Below are 25314 nucleotides of genomic sequence, written 5' to 3'. Positions count from 1 at the left end.
CAGAAATGAACACAAGAGCAGCTGCTCGTTTCCATCTCAAAGGGAACCTTGAGGAACCCATCGGCTGCAGTTTGCGCCTGTGAATCTCAGCGTGGAAATGTTCCCACTCCTCCTTCGAGGGCAGGAGAACAGGAAGGCACGCCGCCACTCACTAGGGGACCCCAGATGTCACTCTGTCCCCAGGATAAATTCCTCCAGGCCGCATGTAGAACTCCACATACCCCCATTTCCCCCAAAATTGACATTGACTCTCTGGGGTTAGCATCGGCTCCTAGTGAATCACTTAACATGTCTGGGTGCTGTTTCTTTAACTCTTTTCTCTGAAAACAGCTAGAGCTACCAGATTCTAAAAGAGCTCGGCCACCACGTGGATACGATGTCATTTGGTTGTTTTAAAATATTTTAACTTTATTATTATTCTTATAATATTATTCCAACAGACTGTATTAAAGGCAGTGATCACTAACACAGAACACGACAGGGCGGACGGCAGCCGGGCTTCTTGCAAGACGTGGCCTGTCGGGCCGGGGTCGCTGACATGCACGTCGGTAGCTCATACACTGCTATCGTCAGCACAGGCTGCGGGAATAAGGTCAAGACAGATGCCGCGGACTCTAGAAGCTATTTAATAAATATCATCCAGAAGCAAAACGGAAAAGAAACAAGAAACCCTCCGAGCACAACCACCTTAGGCCAACTGAATGTCATCTAGTTTATTCAACCAAAAATTGAGAGAGAAGGAAAGTTCTGAAACAAACGAAAGAAAGAAAGCAGTTCTTAAGACTAGCAGTAAATAAATTTGTACAATTCAGCCTGTATAATATGATGAAATAAATCTACATCTTTTCTTATTCTGGTGCTTTGAATTATACATACAAACAACAATTACAGGGACTTGTTCACAAAGCATGTAGGCCTAGAAAAGGGCTCTCTGAAGCCCTCAATGGCAATTGGTGAACGGTAACACTGATTGCCCGGAACTGGTATTTCCTTTGCAGAGGCCAACAGCTTTGAACGAATGATTCGCCTACAACTTTTTTCTTTTTTTTTTTCTTTTTTCTTTTTTTTTTTTCTCTTTTAATGCATCAAACAACTGTGGCCAGTGACAGGAAAGAAAACTGGCAGTTTGTCCATTTGGATATCAGACCTAGTTTCTTCTTAATTTCCACACTCTATTTCCCCCATATTCCTTAAACTTCTTGGCATCCTTCATGCCTTACAGCTACCCAGATGCAATAAAGTCTTCCTCAAATGTACAGTATTTCTTACAATATAAGTTATATGCAATGTTCAGCATTTTTTTTCACAGCACTAGAGACCCTGTTAAATAGGGGATATGAGTCAGAATGGCTTATTCACAGATGGGGTCCAGATTCAGTGGTTGGAACACAGACACCACAGTGAGCTCCTTTGCAAAGTGGCAAACATAATTTCGCTTTCTGCCTTCAAAAACATATATCCATCGCGTTTAGGCTTCATGATACTGCTCCTGCAAAAATGGAAGTCGGAGTGGGCTGCAGGGACTCTCTCTGGGGGCCCTGTGAGCCTCGAGCAGGGCTCTAACCCATGGCGGTAACCATACTGGAGGGATGGTGAGGTCCGAAGGACAGGCTGGATGGCGGGTGCATCGGCGTGGGTGTGGTCAGCATGTGGCTGGAGTGGCTGAAGGGCGAGATGTGGCTCAGGGAGGACATGTGTCTGGAGAGGGCGGCCGGGTTAAACGAGCTGTTCTTGGGGAAGTCCTCCAGCGAGTCATGCACTTTTTTGCACTTTTTGGATTTGCTAGACATTTTTCGGTTTCTGGTCTGGATGCCTTCCTTCTTCATAGTCAGGGGTCTGTTAATCTAAACAAAGATCAATTTTTTTTTTTTTTTTACTTTTTTGCTGCCTCTGAAATGCATAGGCTCTCACACACTGACACGGGTTCCACAAGCCGCCCCGATCGGAGATGTTTCCATTTCTGCCAGCCCCTTCCTCCCTCACACCTTCTCCTGTCTCTTTCCCAGGGACTGAAGAACTAAAACACATGCAGTTACCACATTAGAGACCCATCTAGTATGATTGTATTTCTCTGGTAATGAAAATAGAATTCACTTGTCTTACTTTTTTAGAACTGCCTTAGACTATTTCATAAGGATGGAGGTACTGAAGAATCTTCAGGAGGGAAATACCATTTTGTCTACTCTGATGAATCTGCTTTAGAACTTGAGAAGCACTGCCCAGGTCATCCACCTCTAGGTGTTTAAGCCTGTCTGCCTTGAAGAAATGAGAACTGGACCGCTCTACCGAGTAATTCTTGGTGGCCTCTCTTCTACCTGGCCTTTGAGAGATGCCATAAAATCTTCCCCTAGAATTTATATGTAGCAGGGTTGTATGTTACGAAACCATGCCTTTCTAAAAGGTGATCCCCTGCCTGTATCACTCCAACAGCAGAGCTGCAATGGTGGCAAGTTGCTATATTCACCCAGCTCTGACTCTCCGCTTCTAACTGAACAAACAGCCAACCAACCAATCAACAAGTATTTAATAACCACCTATGGGGTGCAGAGCTCAAAAGGGCACTCATCTTAAACTGGAAAGACCAAGAATGTGCTAGAGTAAAGAGACAGAGACCAGACCCTACTCTTAAGATCAAGAGACTTCAGCCTCGGAGACAGCTACCATCTCCCTCTTCTTGATAAACCTCATTTGCCTTTTAAAAATACATTTGCTTTGGGGGCCCGGAATCAAGAAAAGAAACTTTACAGAATAAACAGAAGCTACTCCCCACAGAGAGGCAGAGGCAGATTAACGCCAACAGCAGACGTCTGCCCGGAAGAGTGAACTGCACATCTGGCCACGTTCCCAGGGGAAGGTGGCGAACAGACTCAAGTTGTGAACGTCAGGGTCCTGGCTGTTCCTGACTTCCCAGGCTGAAAGCATTGCCTTCCACCACAGTTCTCAAGGGTGGAGAACCTTTGGCTCTGGGTTTACCTGTCTGTTCCCAAAGCCAGAAAATCACAGCTAAGAAAGGGAGACTTCAAATGGCCAAGCTGCTAATAGCAGCTAACACCCAGCTCCCCAAAGCTGAGCTGGGAGAGGTCACCTGGAGAAGGAGACAAAGCCCCACACTGGAGCCGAGACCTTACTTCCTCCATACCCAGGAAGGCAACATGGCTGACGGCAGAAGAACCCAGAAAGGTCACTGCCGGAGGAGTGTCTCCGGGTTCCTTCTTCAAAGTTATCATCAAGATAAAGATGCAGCCTAAGGAGATGACAGGAATCTACTCCCACATCAAATCCTCACCAAGATAATGTCCTGATACACAGCTCTGAACGCTGATATCTAGCTATACATAGCCAGGTATCTAAATATAATATCTAGTTACACCAATAGCCACACAACTCCAGATAACCAGTCACAACACCAGAGATGCTGATACCAAGCTAAGCAGTTATCTAAACACCTAGATAAGAAGAAAGAGCTTACACCCATGTAGAGATGTCTGGAAGGGCAGAGCAAAACACAACTCGATGCAAGCGATGACAACGTTAATAGATTGTTATCTCTTATTGTTCAATACACATCAATCGCCTCCTTTTACGAATTCCTGGTAAATCAGAGAAGACAGAAAAACCACTCTTGAGGATGAGGAAGTTTCTGTCTCCCACTCACCAGAGCCCAGCCATGAAGACCAAGCTCATTAAGATTGAGGAGGTAGAACTGAGTCATGGAGAGGATTCCTCGGCTTTTCTTTGATTTGAGAAATTCATATTCTTCAGAAATATACATATATATATAGTAGATCAGACACAAGTGAGATCATATTTCATCCCAACTAACTATTCAAAAAAATGTATAGCTAGTTAATCTCCCGTAATTCCTATACTTCCATGGAAATAGGGATGGAATATACATATACACACAATTTGTTACAATTTTGTTGTACTCTAAAAGAAGACAGCATTCCCTTTCCCCTGGTTCTCCTCTTAGCTCAGGAAGCCTCCTGACTCCAAAATGGGCCCCGACTCTTCTACTTTCTCAGCCACGTTATCTTGTACTAGTGACTTGCTTTTCTGAGTCATAATTCCTTCAAGTAAAACTGAAATAAAAATAATTTCTGCCCTGTCTACATCATGGGACTATCTGAGGCTCAAATGTAATCAAGTAACATGAAAGTTCTTTGAAATCCATAAATTACAGCCCAAAAATAACTTCATAGGCAGTGCTGATGACTGGATAGCTAATAAACTCTAATGCCCCAAGTCTTCCAGATTTTAATCATGAATCCCCATCTCTATTCCAGTCAACAGGCAAATTCCCCAAAGTGAAAACGAACTTGGATTTAATTGCCCATAAATGTACATAGACCACAGTTCCAGGACCTAAGGGAGAATAAGGATCGTAGTAAGACTCTAGTTTCATTCACTGCACCAGGACCACAGCAAGAGAGGCAGGGAAATGAGTGTATCGGGTTCCTCAGAATCACAGCAACTTATTCCCAAAAGGTAAAAAAGAAGCAGGGTGCTGGGGTCACCCTGAGAAGTTCTCTATGACTCAAAAAATCCAACCAGAAATGCTTCCTCCCCAGTTCCCAGGTACTCCTGAGTGAGATGAGTTCAATGCCAGAACCGCCCCAAGCAAAAGTCCCTGTCTCCTCCCTGTTCAGCCCCAGACTTTGCCAAAGTCAGGTTGGCCAAGAGAATTTAGGAGAATCAGAAACAGCTAAAAAGGAAAGAGAGAGAGAGAGAGAGAGAGAGAGAGAAAGAGAGAGACAAAAATGACCATTTTTGTCTTTGGAATTAATGTAAACTTGAGTCCTCACCAGGGTCATGGACTGTGAGCCAGAATGGTTTCAGGAAAAAAAAAAAAAAAAACCTGAAAAAACTTTTTCAAGATTAAGATATATTACAAAATGAGAAGACCCCAAATGGAAAGATTAGAAATGACACAGCTAAACTCAGGTGACTGGCAATTACCATTCTGCTAACGTGATATAAAAGGAAAAAATGACAGTTTCTTTTCCCTGGTGTGGTAACGTCCCCCCTGCCAGCCAGTGTCCTCAGGAGCTAGCTCTGTGCATGTGAAAGTTGGTTAGTACAAAGACATCAGATGGGATCTCCCAGACATTTCGTTCCATATCTTTTATACAGAGAATCCATTTCAAATTCACAGCACAGATTTAGCCAAGACATTTCACCCTCAGTAACCGAATGGGTCCTCTTAGTTCCCAGAGTCCCTGCCATGCATTACAGTTCTATTTACCTTTCTCTTTCACTTCACTCTCTCTTTCTGCAAAAAGTTTAAAATGTAAGGAAACAACAAACCTAGGACTGGTAGCTTTTTTTGTTTTCCAAAAGGGAGTTTTTTTTTTTTTTCTTATAAACCAGACAGGCCCATCCAGCACATCGGATTGCTGCATCGTACGTAGCATGTTTAATGCCTACCAAGAGGGTGGTGTGGCTGTCAGGCTGCAAGCCCCCTCGGTCTCAGCAAGGCAATGCTAGACAAAGTAGTTTGCCAAGCCTGGTCCTATTGAATCAGCTATTTGGAGCCTGTGATCTGGGCCCCTGGGTGATTCACATGGACAGGGTGGTGGTGACGCTGTTTGCTGGTCACCAGCAGGAGGGGAGCCCTGTTCTTGCTGGTCCCAGTCCACTTACATTGTGCAGCTTGTAGTAGAGCCCACAGGCATTGCAGACGGGGTCCCCATTGGCGTTCCTCCTCCAGAGCGTGGTTGTGGTGGTCTGACAGTTCGCACAGGACGTCCCTGCTCTCCTAGCTGCAGACTGAGAATGGGGAGAGAGGAGAGGGTAAAATCAAAACAAATGTTAAATGTGTTGTCATCACTATGAAGAAAAAAAAAAAAAAAGGAAGGAAGAAATTATCATTGAAATCAAAACTAGCAAGTGGCCCACATGAAAGTAATACAGATCCCCAAAAGCTGCCTCGAGAAGAAAAATGTCGCCACTCCCCGGGAGCGTGTCGGGATTGCAGTAACGTGGTCAGAATTTCACCCACCACTCTCCCGTAGAGCAGGAAGCCGGGGCCTCCTCCCTGGCAGTCTTAGTCTCCTGCCGTCATCCCACACAGTACGCCAGAGGGTGAATGTTTATGGGTGGCAATTTTGAATTAGCCAGCCTAATTTTGGAGCTGGGCCTTCAGTTGCCTTCTTCAGCAAGGCCAGGGTTGTTTTCAAACACAACTCCCAAGAATATCCATCCTCAAATAGGCTACAGCCATCAGGATGCAGTCACAGTAAAGAAACCACAGAGCCAAGCGCCAGAAGCACTCTGGATCCCAAATAAAGACCTGCCGGGTTATAAAGAGGACAGCGTGCTAACACAACAGCAAGTTCTGCAAAGAATAACTGTGCAAGTGTGTGGCGCGCACACATGGGTGACACGCCTGAGGAAGTGCTGAGCAGGACATCCTACATCAGCAAGACCTCCTAAATTTGCGCAGCCTGCACTTTCTTTTTTCTTTTCTTTTAGAGACCGAGTGTCGCTCTGTCGCCCAGGCTGGAGTGCAGTGGCGCTATGTCAGCTCACTGCAACCTCCGCCTCCTGGGTTTAAGTGATTCTCCCGCCTCAGCCTCCTGAGTAGCTGGGATTACAGGCACCCACCATCACGCCTGGCTAATTTTTCTATTTTTAGTAGAGACAGGGTTTTACTATGTTGGCCAGGATGGTCTTGAACGCCTGACTTCAAGTGATCCGCCTGCCTCGGCCTCCCAAAGTGCTGGGATTACAGGCGTGAGCCACCGCACCCGGCTACAACTTACATCAAGTTTAGTCACTTCCCATTCAGGAGACAGTCAATCTCACTCTCTTTAGGTGGCTGTCACCTAAATTTGATTCACCAATCAAACAAACCCAAAAGACCAAGGACTGCCACCACTCGTCAGGAACCCTGGACCCCCCACCTCCTCTGGTATCAGTTTAACTTCATAAAATTAGGCATTTCCTATTCCTGTTCACGGAGTAAGTAGCATAGTTGCAGGTCAAAGGTCAGCCTCAACTTGAATTTTAATTCATTGTTGTGTTACTGCCCTCAATTCCTTTAAAAGCGGGATTTTTCTTTCACTTTTTGACATATTTAAACTGATCAGGTGACTATTCTCTGTGTGCAGGCTTTAAAAAAAATAAACTGGAAAAACCATTGGAAGAAAATGGAGTTCTGTCACTTCTAATATAAACCTCTTTTCACCTTCCACCATAAGAAGACAATTTTAACTGCAAAATTATCCCTGTTCCTGAATCAAAACTATTATCAAAGGAAAGGTTCGAGAAGAAAGAGTTTAGCTAGTCTCTGTCTGTGATGAAGAAAATTCTGCGGTATGGTCATAAGAACACAGAACAAGAACTAGAGATATCCTGGTACAGTTTGATAGCAATATTTTATCAAGCAGAAAGTTGAAGCCAACACCCAAAGCCACCAGATATGGAGAACCCAGTGGCAATTTTGAATTAACCTGAGTGACCCTTTTTCTTTCAGAGTTGCTAAATTGTTCCACAGATATGCTCTTGTGGGATGTAAATAACAGAATATATTATGACCTTTTTTAAAAAAAATTCTTTCTTTTCTGTATTCTAAGGAACTGGAAACTGAACACCGCTCTGATCTATCATAATGGATAAGACGGGTGTCTTTCGCTGTCCATCTCGGAAGTAACTCACATTGTCCATGGGTGTTGATTCTAACTCCACGTGCCTCTCCCCGACCGCCTTTATGAAACATGATAATTTAATGCTCAAAACAACTGTTTCACTCGTGTACTCTCGGGAAGAAAGTACTACATAAAATCAGTGCTTAATGATTTTGACAATTAAATTATATGTGATTATTATCTTCCTATAGTGTTTTTTTTTTCTTTGAAGAGCTACTTGGCTATAGCAGATTAATATCACTCAGGCACCTGGGTTTCCTAGCCCAGCAATTCTGAGTGTATACAGTACAAGCATATAATGCCAACTGGTAAAATTGGAGCTCCAGATGACAAGGTGGAGCATGTAATCTTTTGCAGTCTATTGACAGTAACCTAAATAAAAGCAAAGGAAGATGCTTCCAGTACTACAAACTTTATGGAAACTTAAGAGTCTCTCAAAGCCACACTGGGTCACTAGCAGGAGGTGGAATACAGTAAGGCAAGCAGCTCAGCCTCTCACTAATGGTGAGATACATGAAAATCCTGGCAATGCCGGGGGAAAGAGAATCTATGAATCTTTCCTTCAATTATCTCTCCTATTTCCTGCATTAGTTTATTCAGGGTCAAATATGCATCTCACAGAAGAACTAGCTATGTGTGGGGTGGGTTGTCTTCAGTGAATCTGCAAATGTATCAAACAAAAATAGCAAGCTGGAATTGGAAACCAAGAGAAACAAAGGGTTTTAGGTGTTCAGAAGTCAAATACATCTCAGGGCTTAAAAAAAAAGGAAAAAGAAATCTGAATGTGTCCTGTGTTCTATCTCCCTGTGTCTTATGAATTCTATAGAATTAAAACCATCAAATCACCTAAGACAGATGAGTAAGAAGGAAAAGACAGGTGAAAATATGACAGTCATTGAACTCTAAAATTCAAAGCAATTATTACTCAGAGTTCTAGAGATTTCCTATGAAAGGTGAGTGGTGACAAAATTATATAAAATGGAATTATGATCCTCCTCTGCAATCTGACCAGACAGAAGGAGAAAATCCAAGAAAATGTCAAATAAACTTTTGCTCACCAATCAGCCCATATTTTGAGACTTTTAACTCCTCTCTTTTTCCTTCTTTACTTTTATTAAAAACAAAAACAAAATATAATGGTACCAAGACACATTTGAACAAGAAGGTTTCTGTTGTTAGGTTTTTTTTTCTCTCTCTCTCTCTTTTTTTTTTTTTTTTAACTAAGGCCAGGTTTTGAGTGATTCAAAACATTCTTTTGTGGTGTGATCATATTCATTCTGCACTAACACCTCTAGCCTTTTTTTTTTTAAACACTTCTTGTTCTGATACGTTCAAACATCTTGGTGTTTAGGTTGGGGAAGCTGAGTTGTTGTTTACGAGTTATCTCCAGTGCTCAGATATCCGGCAGCTTTTTCCTAGGAAGTCAGCTTCGCACAAGAGAGAAAAGGGGGGAAAAAAACCCAAACTGCTGGAAGAGAGGTGGGGGAAGGTTGAGAAAGTTGGAGAAGGGGACAAAGAGCAGAAAGAATAAAGCCTCGATATCTAGGATTGCCAAAGATTAAAATCATGTGGACATTTCCATCCCTAGAAAGTTTTTCCTTCCTTGGCCAGGCATGGTGGTTCACGCCTGTAACTCCAGCACTCTGGGAGGCCAAGGGGAGTTTGAGATCAGCCTGACCAATACGGTGAAACCCTGTCTCTAATAAAAATACAAAAATTAGCCAGGCATGGTGGCGGGTGCCTGTAATCCCAGCTACTCTGGAGGCTGAGACAGGAGAATTCCTTGAACCTAGGTGGTAGATCCTGAGCTGAGATCCTGCCACTGCACTCCAGCCCAAGTGACAGAGGGAGACTCCACCAAAAAAAAAAAAGAAAGTTTTTCCTTCTTCAAAAGAGGATGGGACAGATATTGAGTTGCACTACACTCTGATGGGGAGGGCAAACAATTCTTTAAAAAGAATACAAAGGTGTTCTCCCTGCCCCTTAGAAATTGATGGATGCTGATTTATCCATTAAGCTGCATGGGGAAATTCCCCCCTTCCCATCTCTGCTTGGTGAATGTCAGCACCACATAAAGCATTTGGATCTCTTGGCTGTGGCTAGAGTTGTTATTTGTCTGTCACACACATTCACCATTCAAACTTCCAAAGAGGAGCTTGCAAATGAAGCTCCCGTGAGCCTTCCTTATACATGCTTGACAGAGCTAGGTTTTCTCAAGGATTCCTCATGCTTAAAAAGAATAATGAAAAAATAAATAAATAAATAAATAAATAAATGGCCGGGCACTGTGGCTCACACTTGTAATCCCAGCACTTTGGGAGGCCAAGGTGGGTGGATCACCTGAGGTCGGGAGTTCAAGACCAGCCTGATCAACATGGAGAAACCACATCTCTATTTTAAAAAATAATAATAATAACAATGAAAAGAATAATGACAGAGGGGAGAAAAATCTATCACTCTACTGGTAGCAGTTCAATGAGAAAATAAGGCCAAATTCCAGGTAAGAGAGGACTCACATGACATTTCCCACAGGAACTGACTATGGAAAGTTCTCAAATGCTGAGACTGAGAAAGGAGGAAAGTGGCAGGAGACTCACTGGTTGCTGGTGAAACCTCTGAAATTCAATTAATCAGCCCCATCCATTTTAAAGCATTAGCATAACAAATCCACCCACAGCACTGAGTCTGTGATCCTTCCAGGGAAGCCACATGCCACAACTTCAGGAACCCACTCTGGATGGTTTCTGGAACATTCCATCCTCATACTATATGTCTCTGTCTGTCAAACAGTGTTCATCAGTGCATTTAAACCAGCTGCTCTGGTCCTGTTCACATGATTATTCTATTTGGGAATACACTGCAGATTTGATAACCAAGAACTGTCTCTAAAATTTTCACAAGTGACTTAAGAAACATGGATGGGAAAAAAGAGGGAGGGAGAGCTGTTCTGTGTATCTAATTTGAAAAAAAAAAGAAAAAAGGGGAAAAAAACTGTCCCAATCCAGCTGACATGATGTGGGGCAGTCCTGTCAATTTCCTGCAGAAAGCTCTCCTTCCCGAAGAGAGGAAATGAGAAACCCGGAACGGTCAGCGTGGAATCCACCCCTTCCCGAGAACTTACCAGCCTTCGCTTGGGCTTGATGAGGGGCCGGTTCTGTCCGTTCATTTTGTGGTAGAGCCCGCAGGCGTTGCACAGGTAGTGGCCTGTGCCATCTCGCCGCCACAGTGGGGTCGAGGTTGCCCCGCAGTTCACACACTCCCTGCCTTCTGGAAACAAAAGCACAGATAAGCCACTTAGGGAAGGAACACACGCGGGCAAGCTGACAGTGTTTGGAATTGGGGGAGAAAAGTAAAATGGAGAACTTTTTTCTTTCTCCTTCCTCTTTTGGGGAGCATGTCCACCTCCACCTCTTTCCGAGATGCTCCAAAGTTGAGCTGCGGAATGCTGTCCCTGCATGCCCGTTCTCCGACACACATGGAGGCGCCCGCAGAAGGGGCAGATGCCTCCTTGCAACAGAACCCTGTTCTTGGCTTGCCCGACTTGATGGAGAAGATCGGGCAGGACCAAGGAGGAACGCAGATTCCAGCTTCAAATACTTCCCTGAGAAAATCTTGAGCCCTGGATGGTGGCAAAAGCCACACATTCCATTCATTGCCCTCAAAGGAAAAAAAGGAAGACAAAGGTGACCCATTATCATCATGGCACTGTCTATATACATTGATTAAATAATGAAGATTGGGATGGGGGAAAAGGAAGGATTAATCAATGACTAGATAGGTGAACAGATAATAAATAGATGTATAGATTGATCAATCGGCTGATTGATTTCAGGAGCTAGGGTTTCAGGTTTTACCTCCAATCAAACTGTAAATGTCCCCGGCTGTAGAGGAAGTGATTAGGACCCAGGAGGGATTTCCATAGCTTTCCAGACACTGTTATAGAGACTGAAGTTAAAGGATGACCCCAGCCAGGGGGTGCTGGGGGGGGGACTGCAAACTTTAGGCAGGGAACCCAGAAGAGGGGGAGGGAGGGAAAAAGGAAAAGGAAAAGTTTGGGAGGGCAGAGTGAAGCCAGTCAGAGGAAGATCAGGAGAAGCAGCAAGTTAAGGAAGGGGGATGGCTGCTCATTAAGGAAGGCCTGCCCGCAGTTTCTCTTTTTCCAAAAACACAAACAAACAAAATAAACGAAAAACCAGCCAGGCCGGTAGGGAGTTTGAGCAGCATTCACTCCCTCAGCTGGGCTGAAACGTGACCCAGACCCACCCAGAGAGCTCCTTGGAAGAATCCCTTAAATATCCATTTCGAGACGCGGGGGAGTTTGCTAACTGACTTCTTTTTACCTTCTGCAGGAGGAAGAGAAAAATGCTTTCTAGGAGAATCTCCTCGCTTTTGGGGGACCCAGGGACACGCGGGTCCCTCGTGCCTAGCTCTCTCGGTGCCCTGAGAAAGCCAGGACTCCTAGGAAGGTCAGCTCAAGAGGGGGGCCCTAGAGGGTGGGTGGGGAAGAAAATTGAGCCCTGAAGACTGTTTTAAGAGAGTAATCAATGATCTCCAACCTGCTTGGACCACTGGAGTGGAGAAAGAGAACCCAGGAGGGCGCTTGAGAATGTTGATTGGCCTAAAAGGAGGAGAAATCTGCCTTGGCAGATCTAGGACCTATTCGGCCTTTGGAAAGCCCCAGACCAAGTGGGAGGGAAGTAGGGAGTTCACACGTGTGCGCCTGAGATCCTCTCCAGGGACAAGTTCTTCAGGAAAGTTAAGGACTTGCAAACGGAAGAGGGTCTTGCATCCTTTTTCATGAGAGTCAGGGATGGTGCCCATCAGTTTTTGTCTACTTTGCTTTTTCAAAAAAAAAAAAAAAAAAAAATGTGAGGATGTAAAAGGGTTTTTTTTTTTTTTCTCCACATTCCAAAAGGTTCGTAGCCTGGGGTTCCCAGAGAGCCTTCGCTGTGCCCAGAACCCCTGAGATTATACACAAACACGCTGCAGTGCATGCCAAAGGCACTTTCTTTAGTACCCAACAGCTCTTCTCAGTTCCTGAAAAAGACCCAGGCCTGAATCACACTCAGACACCTTTCAGTTGGGGTCAAAAGCCTGAGGGATGTCGCAGACTGGATGTGGGGGAGGCTGGGAGGAAAGAGTGAAGGGTGAGTGGGCGAGCTGCCGGCTGCGCCCAAGCCAGGAGGCCACAGGCCTGCCTTTCTGCATCCCCAGTGGCCACTGGGTCAGCCCCTTCTAGGGCAGCACTGGCCCTGTCCCAGCTAGGGCTGCAGGCCCACTCCCCTCCCTGCCCAGACAGGGGGCCCCCAGGCTCCTCCCCTACTTGGGCACTGGGCAGAGGCAGTGTGAGGAGAGGCTGCTGCGGTTGGAGGCAGGGAGCATGGATGCTGCCCAGCTCCTGAACACCCTGGCACCCTAGCACTGGGGGACCTCCCAGCCTGACGTGATCAGTCTGGTTTCCTTTCATTTGCAGGGCGGTGGGGAGAGTGACAGTTTCCTTTTCAGAAAGACCTTGAAAGCTAGCAACGGTTACCTCTTCAACAAGGATGTGCACACTGGGGCAATTTTCTGTCTTGACTCACCTGGCAAGTTTGCCATTGCCTCGTATGGGCTTTTTCTTCTTCTTTTTTCCTTGCTGCCTCTGGTCTGTGACTTCACCAAACAGTCAATTTTCCTAATGGAGGCCCTGACTCTCTCCTGCCTTCTTTCCTCCCCTCTCCTCGCCCCTGCCTGCTGTGAGCTGCTCAGACAGACACCTCCCTCTTAGGTGACAAGAACCACAGAGCTGCGAGGCCTCTTGACATTCAACAGCTGCTGGCAAACGCCTCTTGCTCTGCCTTGGCCTGAAACCCTGAAACCGGGCTGTGGGAGGGGGTAGGGAGCAGGACAGGAGCTAGTTCAGGGGACGGTGGAGGGAGATGCCCGACGGGAAGGGTGGCCCGGGAGCTAAGAAGAGGCCCTTGACACAAAGACTGTGTCTTTTGTTTGCCAAGCTTCATCCCAGCCCCGAAAACCCAGGCGTTAAGAAAGCAGTAGGTGCCCTAACCACAACGTCAACCGTTTACAGCAACAACCCCGAAAACCCTCTTTTCTGTGTCCTCCTTCAGCAAATGCATTTGCAAAGAAGAGGTTAAGGTGGGGGGGCGGGAATAGAGAGAGAGCAACCACTAAAACCAAGAGAATCCCCTCCTCAAGAATTCCCACCACCTCCACCCCCTGTACAAAGAGGGGCTTCTCGAAACTTCCCTTCCACACTCCCAAAAGTCCCAGCTCGCTCAACGCCCCCGCCAGGTGTGCTGTTCTTGGTTTTAATGACTGTGAGAAAGGAATTAAGAAGGAGGAAGTAAAAAGGCCGAATTGCAATGGCCTCCTCTACCCCTCGCAGATCGGTGTGTCCGTGTTCCTAGCGCTGGCTTAGGGAAGCCACGGCCCTCTTTCTCCCCTCCATATTCAGAGTCTCATGGAAAGAGAGGAGAGGAAAGAAAAGACTAAACCGAAGGCAGAAAGTGTGCACAAGAGAGGGGAAGAAATCGAACACGGAAATGAGGGTAGAGAAACCAGAGTATCTTGGAAAAGTTACTCTGTCCCCTCCCCCCCGCGCAAACCACTACTCCGGCCTCAGAGACCGCGAGCTCTCCCCAGCCTCATAGCCTTACCAGAAAAGAGAACTTAAAAAAAAAGAAAGAAAGAAAAGAAAAGAAGGAAAGAAATGCCATCACGACCTCAGAATGCACAGGTCTGCTCTTCAGATTCAGCTTCCCCGCCCGTGTTTTTGAGTCTCGCTGCACCCCACTTCTTAATCCTTCCCTCCGCCCCCAAGCCCAGCCCCGGCGGAGGCACCGCGGCCACTCTGCTCCTCCAGCTCTCCCGGCCTCTAGCTTTCTTTTTGACTCCACCAGCTAGCCTGCCTCCCTCTCCCTCCTGCCTGCTTTCATGTACTGAACATGCAGGTCTGAGTTCTTCTGTCAGCCTGACCGCATCCGGACTCTATTAAAGTTCCTGGCTCGGGATAAACAATGCAACTGTCGCGTGCAGCAGTCTGAAAATAATTGGATTAGCTAAAACATATCAACTAAATAGAGACAGTCCTGCCCAGGCAGTCGGAGTGAATGTCACCCTGGAAAAAAACCCTGAAAACTGATCTCATGGTCACTGGGCTCCCAGAGTACTCCCTCTGAAGTTTTTCAAACCGGAGCTTTGGGAGCTCGGTTTCAAGGCTGCTCATCTCACCCCTAAAAGACAGTGATGTTCACGATTGCTTTCTATACAGGATCTATACAGAGAGAGCGCAGAGGCAAGACACTTAAAGCGCACCAGAAATGGACTCTGAAATAGACATGCCTAAGGAGACATCACAATCTTCACCAAGCCCTGTCTAAAAACAGTGAAATCTATCTCAGACAATCCCTAGCTCTCTTTTGACACAATTACTCTGGTTAGAAATGAAATTGGTGATGGATTGATTTATTTTTAAAGCCAGAGTAGTGTGTGTGTGTGTGTGTGTGTGTGTGTATGTGTGTGTTTCCATGCAAGTAATGACACCAATTGAATAAAAAATGCAGCAAGCTGCTAGGCAGGGTTTACATTTTGGAAAGGAACAGAGCACAGAAAGGTGAAATACACACCTGGAGCACTTTTCCAGTCCTTTCTACCTCCTCTGGCTTCAGCTCAGCCGAGGAATATGTCCTAATACGGCTTCCTGCCCCTGCCTGCGCTGAGAGCGCTAGGAGACACTGCAGGTAACTAACTGACCCAGGCGATTTGATTTTCATTCAACTCTGCTTCCCCGATGCAAGCCACCTTTTTCTCCCAGTTCAGCTGAGAGCCCCCTTTTCCACGCAGGGAATATACGCGCAGCTTTGGCCAGGCTCTTGCACACACGCTTTGTTTCTACAAGTCTAATAAAGGACCGTCCTCACTGCATGGTCCCCTTTGAGTTGAGCGAGAGGAACAGTCAGAGTGACAGAGGCCAAAGGGGTCATCGAGGGACCTGTGTTTGTTTAGGCTTGGGAAGGTTTCGTTTTAGCATGAAACACTCTAGATTTATTCCCTCGGCCTTCCATTTGGTCTTGGAAACTGACTGAAGGTTACCAGCCCAATCCAGAAGTCCTGTGACAGGCAGGAGAGGGCATGACTTTGCTTTTGTTTGTCTTTTTCCTTTCCCAGCTCATTGGGGGCTTTTAAATCAGATCCCACTTCCCCTCCGCTTCCGAGGCCAGGGAGAGCTAGAATGAGAGGACACGCAGTGCCCTTCCCGACTGGAAGAATGGGAAGAAATGGCATCTCAGTGGGCTTCGGGACACCCCGCTCCCCTCTGGGTGCGGCAGTGGATTGAGGAGAAGGGGAGGTAGGAGGAGAAAGGGCTCCAGGGGAGAGCTGGCTCCTACCTGTGCTGGACCGGGCCTTGGGCCTGGACTTGCATCCGAAGCCGGTGGGGGAGCCGCCCAGCAGGCTGCTGGGGGGGAAGAGTCCGGAGCTGTACTCGGGCACGTAGGGCGGGTAGGTGGTGATGGGGTGGTGGGCTGACGAAGAGGCGCCCCCCAGGGCGGTCATGCTGCCACGGGAGTGCGAGGACTCCAGCTTCATGCTGTCAGGCAGAGGCACCTGGTACTTGAGGCACTCTTTCTCATCCTGCCGGGCCGAGCCGGCTGAGCCCGGGGTGGACAGCGACGGGTCTGGGGAGACGTCCTTCGGTGGGGTGGGCGGGAAGGTGAAGAGGTGCGGGCTGGCGTGGCCCCCCGACAGGGAGGAGGATGATGCGGGGGGGTAGACGGAGAGGGGCCCCGGGGAGCCGTGGTGAATGGACGTCTTGGAGAAGGGGCTGAGGTTCCAGGGGGAGGCGGTGTGGTGGCTGCCCAGGGCTTTCCCGCCGTCCAGCCAGGGCAGGGATCCGTGAAGCAGAGGCGGGCGGCACACCTGGCTCCCTGTGGGGCAGCGGGGAAAGGGCAGGAGAGAGAAGGAGAGTGAGTGTGACCCTGGGAGGCCATCAGGAGCACCTGGGTACTCTCTCCCTCGCACCGGCCTCCTTTTCAACAAAAGCCCAGGCCCACTCTCCCTTCCCAGCGGTCCCAGGAGTACCTGCTGGGCACACCTGGGGCTCAGGCTAGGGGCAGAATCCTCACCCCTAGCTCCCACACGGATGTCCCATCAAATCCAGCAGAATGAAGGGCTTGCAGCTGACACCCGAGAGGGGCTGCGGAGTGAAGGGCCCCTTTGCTTATTCGGCCTCTCCAGATCCACCGTCTCAATCACATCCCCCCAGGCCTCTCTCTAGAACCTGACTTGATTTATGGGTTTCCTTCAATGGCCCTGAGTTCCCCGGCTCGGACTTAATCCCAGCCAGCCTGATAAGAGAGCCGGCTGTGAGTGATGAGGCCTGAAGGATGGAGCCCGACCACACAACTGCTCACACCAGAAAACCAGCCCTGGAGAGAGGCCCAGCTCCCAGCGCCCAATGCAGGAAGGAGAGGCCTTGGGACAGCAGTCAGGAGACTTTCAGGGTTTGTTTCCAGAAACCTAGCACAGTGCTTGCTCAGAATCACCCAGGTTGCCTGTAAAAGGCCTGAAATAGGATTTGCAGGGAAATGTTCATTGCTCGGGCTTTTGGAGAAAGTTCCCAAGCCTGGACCCTGGGGTGGCTCTTTCTCTGCTTTTCTCACCCTCCCAAATCCTATAGGAGACGAAGATAACATAAGCCCCATGTGCCCTCCATAAAGCTGTGATCCCACCAGTGCGATATATGAATTTTCACCTGAGCCCCTAAGACACGAAATTCCAGTTGATGTGTCCATTTAAAATCAAAGATGACTCGGACACAGTCTGTTGAGCCTTCATTTAAAACACACAATCTTTTTTTTTTTTTAACACACAATCTTAAGGTAGCTGCAACTCGTACACTCTGAGGGGTACATTTAAAAAGCAAGTGCAGATCCACACGATTATTGATCTTTAAATCCAGTACCTGCCTCAGCATTTGACATTCAACCATTAAGAACAATACTGAAACTAAAATCTTAAGCGAGAGGAAGGGGAGGAGAGTGGAGAGGGAAAGAGAGTTCTCTGAACACCACGGGTCAAGATTCATATTATGCAGGAAGTCGTATAGTAAATAATATTAAGTTTGCTCTACCGCATTTCCACTTAACTGCTGATCTGCACAGAATGTGGGCAAAGAGCGCCCCATCCGCAGAAACGATCGTTGAAAACCTGGCGACAGCAGGGTAGAGGACGCCTGCTGCCGGAGGGGCTGTGTCATCCGTGCCAAGGCAGGCTCTGAGGAGGGGATCAGGGCAGACTTCGGTCTGACTGGACTCAGAAAGCCTCACACTTTTTCTGCCCAATGTTTGGGCCCTGTTTCTTCTTTAGGAAGAAACTTACAGCTGGAAAGGGTCCGATATTTGTTCCTCAAACGACACAGGCCTGGTTTTCTTTTTTACATTTCGGAACTCTCCTAAACTTCTCCAGGTGAAAGTGGGAAAGAGACGGTACTGGAATTGCCGCTATTTAAACGGGGGTGTATCCTGCATCTTAGGTGGGAGCCTAGTGGAGGGCAGTACCCAGAGGCAGGGTAAAGCAAGAGTTGCAGGCAAGGAGGCAACTGGAAAGCAAAGACGCAGGAAAATTCTGTGCAGCCGGGAATCCGGGAAACCTCAGAGCCCTCAAACTTCAGACAAGGGTCTTCCCCCCAGAACTGCTTCAGCATCATAATTCCATTCCTGAAGCCAAGAGGTAGGATACCTGTCTAAAAACCAAAGGCACCAGCTTTGGAAAAAGGTCAAGGAGAGGGGTGTGAATAAATAAGTCTCTGGGGACCTTTCTGAAAATGTGCGAATTGAGGGACGCTGGGAGAGGACCCCCTAGAAAGAGCTAGCGGGTAACAGGGAGCACCAGTTTTTTTGGAGGAGCCGGGTTCCAGCCGGGCTTGGCCAGCGCCGGCTACCGGGCCCAGAGAGCCCGGATCCGCGGAGGCAGAGCCCGGGCACCGCGCGCCTGGGGGCATCCCGGGACCCCCCAAAACGTGCGGCCGCGCGGGGACGGAGGGCCGCGGCCTGGCGCCCGCCAGGTGAGCGCCAGGCCCCAGGGCCACCAGCCGGGAGAGGCGCCTGCTGCGACTCTTTCAAAACACACTCTCGCGACCAGCCAGAGGCCTTCCTCGCCCATTTCCGGGCCCCAATTTTTTTGTAAATGAACCAGGAACGGCTGACTGGGGCTTTCGCTGGGCCTCTCCCCGCCCTCAGGTCCCTCCCGACCTCCCCGAGCCGGGACGGCGGATGCGGCCGGCAGGAGTCCCCGCACCGCGGGCGCACTCACCGTGGTGAGTCGGAGGGTACCTCTGCACCGTGGCCCTGACCGAGTTTCCGTAGTAGGGAGGGACGTGGTTGCCTTGGCCGTCGATGTTAAAAAGCACATCCACCTCCTCCGGCAGCGGGTACTGAGCCGGGTCCATGTAGGAGTGGCCGAGGCCCGGGTGGTGCGTGTCCGGGTGCTGCCCGTTGAGCACGGCGGGGTGGTGGTGGCTCACCCAGCGCGGCTGGTCCGCCGTCACCTCCATGGCCTCGGCTGCGCTCGCGCCCTCTCGCCGGGCCCGGAACCCGCGCGCGGAGAGGGAGGGCGGTCGGCCTGGGAGGTCGGGGGGCTCCTGCCGTTGGAGGGTCGGGGGTAGTTGAATGATTTGCTTTCGGTCTGGGGATGGGAAGGCTGGGAAGGAAAGGCGAGCAAAGGAGAGGGTTTTTACAAAATAATCTTGAAGGGGTCGTTTAGCAAAGAGAAGAAGGGGAAGGCAAAAATCCAAAAACTGGGTACGACGGGATAAAAGGGGACCAGGTGGTAAAAGGGGGCGACGACTGAATTCTGCGAGCCAGGCTCCTCTGCACCGGGGTCCTCAGCCGCTCCTAGGCGGAGTCCCTCCTCTGGTCACCTGCAAGGGAGAGAAGGGGAGACGTGGGTGAGCCCCCGAGTTGCTGGAGTGGCACCACCTCGCCTCGCGCCGCCCGCCCGCCCCGCGCACCCGAGACCCGCACAGGCGCGCGGGGACACAGCCGAGGAGCCTGCAGGACTCTCGGGGACGTCCCTGCAGCGCGGCTCGCGGGAGCCGGGACTAACCGAGCAACCTGGAGGACAAGTCGCGGGGCTGTTGCAACTTGGAGGACAAGTCCCTCCCTTGGGGACTCCGGTCCCGGGACCGTCCTCCCAGCCCCTAGAAAACCTCCAAAAGAGGAGAGTTGAGTTTTTAAAATTGCCTTAAGTCCTCCCAAGTGGATGGGGTTGGGGGGAATCAAACTTAATAATAAAAAAAAAGTCAGCAGTACCAACCTGGGTAGCGAAGAGCAGAGAGGAGGAGGAGGCGGCGGCGTACGACCTGCTCGGTCAGATTGCGTGGCTCGCTCTGTCTCGCTCTCTCTCCGTCTCTCTCTCTTCTCCTCTCTCTCCCTCTCTCTCTCTCTTTTTTTTTTTTTTTTTTTTTTTTTTTACAGGGAATGCATTCTTTCTGAAAGTATCAAGACGGCGCCAGGCAGCTCAGTGTTCGCAGACAGCTGTGGCGCGACGCAACTTAAGGAGGTTCTAGTGTCATCCGCGCCGAGGGGGGAGGAGCCTGGCGCTGGCGAGTAGGGGACAGGATCCCCGGCACACGGAAACTGCAACCCAAACCCGCTCCAGGACTTCTCCCCCCGCCCCGCGCACCCCCGCCCCTCCTCCCGCCCTTCCACTGACCGGAAAGGGGCGCCGCGGAGGGCGGCCGCGGGCGGAGGGGCGGCGGGCCGGGTGGGCGAGGACCGGGGGGCCCGGGGGGCTCGGGGGCGGACGGGAGGGAACGCGCGCTCTGGCCCTTTAAATGTGGCTGGGGCTCCTGCCGATTCATTCGGGCCGGGTGGACGAACTATGTCCTGGTGCAGGCAGCCTGCCCCACTCATGAAGTTCATTCTGCTGGGCAGACTTTTCTTTTTCAGACTTTCAACAAATAGGCAAGCACGGATCGTGATTAGGATCCAGGGCAGGGTGTTTGGGAGAACGCATGCATGTGGGGAGAACTGCGCGTGAAACTGATCAGAAAAACAAAATGTTTCTCGTCAAGGTACTTTGAGATGTGCCTTTTGAGCCGATTTCCTAAGAGGGTGAGGCATCGGGTAAAGGGGAGATGCTCCGACGGGAGCGTCCGTGTCACTGTTGTTGTCATTGTCACCTCTTTCCCGAGCTTTCAGCGCTCTCGAGCCCCCGGAGTGAACGCGCTTCAGCTGTTGCAGCTGCCCTTTCCAGACCTAATATTTGTGATCAATGTGTGCTTCTGACTTGAGTGGCAACGGTGAGGGATGAGAAGGGGGAGGGGAGGAAGAGACTGGCTCTAACTTCCCCCCCACCACCTCCGAGTACGCTCGGTGTAGACAGGCAGAAAGAACTCGGTCTTCACTCCAGGGACCCAACTTTTCCTTTCGCCCCGCCCGGAGCCCTACTTACTCCGGCTCCCGAAGTTTCTCCCCTAGTCGAGGAAACCAGCCCTCGGTCTGCACCGACCCCAACCCCGGCCTCCGGGCGGGACTCCACGGCGACCTTCCCCGGCGCGCGGGTCGCCAGGCCAAGCTCTGCACTACGGGCACCCCGGGCGGAGGGCACGCGGCTCCGCGGCGCCCCAGCGAGCGGGGCGGGGCGGGGCGAGCGGGGGCGGGGCCCGGAGGGGCCAATCAGCGGGCGAGGCTGCGGCCGTGCCGCGATTGGTCCGCCCCGCGGGCTCCAACCTGCTCTGCCCGCTCGGTCCTTTGAGCCACTGCATCCCCTAGCGGCGCCCTGGTGGCTGCAGCCGCTGGACCGAAAACGCTGCCCGGGCGAGCAGGGGTCACGCGGGAAAAGAAGACTCCAAATCCACTCTCTCTTCGCCCCAGGGCAATGCTGCGAGGAGAGGGAGTGGGTGCTCCCGCAGGCTATCCCAGGGACGGGGCAGAGAGCTTAATTGGGGGTTTTATTTGAATTGGAGACATAGTTCCCTCTTCGCTCCTCTACCCCATAAAATTCCCTACAAATGCAAAAATTCGAGATAGAAGAAGACGTCCCTGAAAGTAAGTTCTGAAGGATTCCTTTCAAGCGGTGAAGGAAAAACATCAATATGCAGCTTCAACTTGGTGTGTGGGGGTTGTCGTGTTTTAAAACACTATCCCTGTAGAAATAGTAGTAAACCGTATCGGAAGCAGTAGTGGACACGTGGGTCTTCCTGGTCTTGCGTTTGGATCTTCTTTGGAGTCACCTTCTTAAATCTGATGTTCGTTTGAAATCAGAGCTGAATTTCCATATACAGGACAAAAAGAAAGAACCCCAATTTTTTTAAAGAAAGCTCTCCCCCCACGTTTCTCCTGAGCCCACTTGGTCTCTCGTTATTAGGAGGCCCCGTTAAGAGGCATCGATTTTCCTTTCGCTCTGTCACCACTCGCCTCTCCTGGGCCAGCCAAGCTGCCCGCATCTTCTGCTCACAGCGCTCTCTAAACCTTTTAATTATTTAGTTGCTGTCTAATATTCTCCGGAAACCTCTCCATAAACAAGGAGAAACGAATGCACACACATTTTTCCTAAGAAGCCCGGGATTAAGATTAAGCACCGAAGCCGAAGGAAAAAATGAAAAATGCTTCCCCGCGCATCCGTCGGGCGATGGATGGGCCACGCAGAGTAAGCCCAGCTGACAGCCACGCGTAAGACTAAGCGCAGCCCTGGGTCCCGCGCGCCTAAACCTCGGAGCCCGAGAAAGAGCCGAAGAGAGCAGTCCCCGCGACAGAAACGCTGCGGATGCCAGGTCTTGAAAATGCTAACTTCTGAGGCTAAGAATGATTTTAAAGACAAAAAGAAAAGGCTGGTGAAGAGGCCTTCCGGTGCAGGGGCGCCTCTCCGCCGATTTTGGATGGGGAAGGGGGGGTTATTCGTTTAAATTCCATCGCCAGCACCGAGTCGGACGGGCCGGGGATGGAGAAGGGCAACCTCCACCTTTAGAAAAATAAAAGATCTCCAAGGCCCCTCTTGGTCTGGGTGGTTTGAGGCTGGCAGAGAAGGGTGGGGGACCTGGGGCTAGATGCCCCGGGTAATGGAGCCAGCCGGCAGGGGGTATTTAACATTTAATTCCCAGCCGGTCCGCCCCTGTTCTAGGACTGACAGTGGGTAATTGGGAGAGAGGACGTTGCTCTTTTGATGGCCCGCGCCGGCCAGTCTCGCCGACGCCACACTGGGTTTGACGTCACTGGCCCAGCCCCGGAGCCCAGAGCACAGGGCAGGGGGGGAGGGAAATGGAGGGGAGGGGGATACCGAGGAGGGAGGGCCGAGGTCGGCCCCGGGACCCACGGGGAAGGAAGGGGGAAGGGAGCGAGGCCGGAGAGGCTGCGGCGCGTGGCCTGAGGCGGAGAGCCGGGCTGCGGGGGTCCGAGCCAGGCCAGGCGCCGGCCTGACCCGCCTCGCCGGCAAGAGCAGGCCCGGCTTCCTCCTTCCTTGGCGGACGGGGGAGGGGAAGGGGGCTTGTGGCCGGGGGGAAGGGGAGAAAGGTGGTCCCGATTCTTCTCCCTGTGCCACCGCCGCAAAGCTGATCCTGGCCTCCTGCGGAGACGCCTGAGAGCCTTCCCTCAGTCCTGACGCGACCCCTCCCCAGGTGGCTGGGCCTCGGCCTGGTCTAGCGGGTCGCCTTCCTCCCAAGGAGCAGCCGGCGGAGCTAGGGTGCAGGAAAGCGAGGAGGCGACCCAGGAGGATGCCGCCGCCGCCGCCGCTGCAGGGCCCGGGGTTCCTGTAGGGCACAAGGCCTCCCTCACCAGGGTAAGGGGCTGGTGATCAATCTGGACGCCTGGGACCCTGGGAGCAAGCATCCCAGAGCCGAGCAGGCGACGCCGCGTCCACCGCCTGGAGAGGAGCCTGGGCCCGGGGCGGCGTGCGGGGCGGCGGCAGCCGGCTTGGCCTATCTGAACCCCCAGGCCTGGGAGCGGCTGCTTTAGGCGTCAAGTTGAGTGGGGTATGTGTGTCCTCTGGGGGAAAAGGTGAGAAATGGAGTCTGACTTTCTCCCCTCCGTAGGGGCTAAGCTGGGACCCGCACACACCCCCAAACACAGGCCCAAGAGCAAGTCCCTCCCACCCGTCCTCCCGGGGCAAAGAGACCCTGTCCCGGTGGAAGTGGAGAAACCCACTCCGGTACAGAAAGCGGAGGCCGTGGCGCAGAGAGGAGGCGCAGCTTTCCCGGGCCCAGCCCTAGGGTTACGGACCCAGGGCGCGGAGATGCTCGCGGCCAGCGCCACCCACCCGAGCCAGGCGATCGGCGCGTCCAGGCGAGCTCAGCGGGGCCGAGGTGCCTGGAGAAGCGGCCCCGGGTGCCCGCGCGCTGCCCGCCCAGGGTAAGCAGCAAAGCCGAGCCCCTGGGTTGAAGTCCTAAAGTTACTAATCCTGCGCATGGGGAGAGAGCGTGCCTCGGGCCGCCGGGGGCGGTCATTTGAGCGTGTTTACTTAAAGACTTTGCAAGAAGAGAGCGCGCGAAGTAGTCGGATTTCCAGAGAGGCAGCAAATATTTGCAGGCGGGAGAGAGAAGCGGAGCAAGCCGCGCCGCCGAGTCCTTCCCGCCGGAGTCCCGGCGCCGGCCTGGGCGGACCCGGCAGCGCAGTTAAAGACTGAAGAGGAGCCGAGAATCTGCGGGGCTGGGGGGTGGGGAGCGACACCAAAGGCCAGAAACTGGAGCCGGGCCCCAGGCCCCCGCGAGCGGGGACTGGGGGAGGAGAAGTCCCTTCCCATTCCAGCTCGATCAATCTTGCTGGGCTGCGATCGGTCAATAAAATCGGTGTGAAGCGGCCGCTGTCGCTGTGAGTCTGGGGAGGAAGTGGAGGCCAAAGGTGTTGAGGCCGGCGCCAGCTCCTGGCACCAGCTGGGTCCGCGAGTCCGCGGTCTGCAAGCTGGAGGCCTGGGGCCAGAGCGTTGCAGGGAGCCTAGCGCGGCCCGGCGGGGTCTTTCATTGGGTGTCTCCATTTTAATAGAGGCCATTGTTCGAGCAATTAGCGAAAGACAATAACCGCCCAGAGGCGTTTAATTCGATTCCGTGCGCCCGCCGCAGTCCGCACCGGGGCGCTCTGAAGAGTGGCCCAGGCTGCCTGCGGGTCCGCTTGGGGAGGCGCCGGCTCCTTTCCTTGCTCGTTTTGCCTTCAGTGTGGGAATTGGAAAGGGCGACTGGGGCAAGATGAAAGCCGGGCTAGGGCGACCTGAGCCAGGTCAGGGCGGGAAACCTGTCCCCGGCCTCGCTAGCCCACGCCGAGCGCCCCCGGGACCGCCGCGCATTTCGCGGCGCGCGTCCAGCTGTGGCTGCCGCGCAGGTCCCCAGCTCCTGTTCAAACGAGAAACCGGAGGACGGGGCCGTGAAAACTGGCCTCTTTCCTCCTTAGCCCCGAGTCCCCATTTCTGTCACCCGAAACATCCAAATTTCCTTCCCTACGGTGGGAGGAGGAGCAAAGGAGAGACCCGGGGTAGCGGCGCGCGCACACCTCCCTCTCCAACCCAACCAGTCTCACTGCCCCCTCCTCCGCCTCGGCCCCTGGATTAGGTTACCCTGGCCGAGCGAGGGTTTTTACTGGATAGGAGAATAGCACAGGTAAAGCTGTATAAACAGCTCGCCGGCTGCCGGGCGAGAGGGTTACGCCGGGGACACGGCTCCAGGCGCCACCGCGGGCCCCGG

At 51.4% G+C, this 25314-nt stretch overlaps 1 protein-coding gene and 1 long non-coding RNA gene across 4 annotated transcripts; one reads left to right on the top strand and one right to left on the bottom strand.

Moving 5' to 3' along the window:
- Positions 1 to 688: 688 nt before the first annotated feature.
- On the bottom strand, positions 689 to 20184 carry GATA3 (GATA binding protein 3). 2 transcript variants are annotated; one of them, XM_012443453.3, is made up of 6 exons: positions 19962 to 20184; positions 18960 to 19566; positions 16037 to 16573; positions 10771 to 10916; positions 5644 to 5769; positions 689 to 1844 (listed from the first exon to the last, which is right to left on the bottom strand). In XM_012443453.3, the coding sequence occupies exons 2-6, from the start codon at positions 19198 to 19200 to the stop codon at positions 1560 to 1562; spliced, it is 1335 nt and encodes a 444-aa protein (XP_012298876.1). In that variant the 5' UTR covers positions 19201 to 19566; positions 19962 to 20184; the 3' UTR covers positions 689 to 1559. The 2 variants fall into 2 exon arrangements, with proteins under 2 accessions (XP_012298876.1, XP_012298877.1); XM_012443454.3 differs by having other exon boundaries at positions 10771 to 10913.
- Positions 20185 to 21434: 1250 nt separating this feature from the next.
- LOC105710861 (uncharacterized) lies at positions 21435 to 24415 on the top strand. 2 transcript variants are annotated; one of them, XR_010339702.1, is made up of 3 exons: positions 21435 to 22482; positions 23308 to 23616; positions 24170 to 24415. It is a non-coding gene; the product is annotated as an uncharacterized LOC105710861 (long non-coding RNA). The 2 variants fall into 2 exon arrangements; XR_001105898.3 differs by having other exon boundaries at positions 23308 to 23641.
- The last annotated feature ends 899 nt before the right edge of the window (positions 24416 to 25314 follow it).

This window comes from Aotus nancymaae, unplaced genomic scaffold (assembly GCF_030222135.1).
Source record: "Aotus nancymaae isolate 86718 unplaced genomic scaffold, 86718_ANA_hifiasm-v0.15.2.pri h1tg000083l, whole genome shotgun sequence".
Classification (NCBI taxonomy): domain Eukaryota; kingdom Metazoa; phylum Chordata; class Mammalia; order Primates; family Aotidae; genus Aotus; species Aotus nancymaae.
This window is presented reverse-complemented; position numbering and strand designations above follow the sequence as displayed.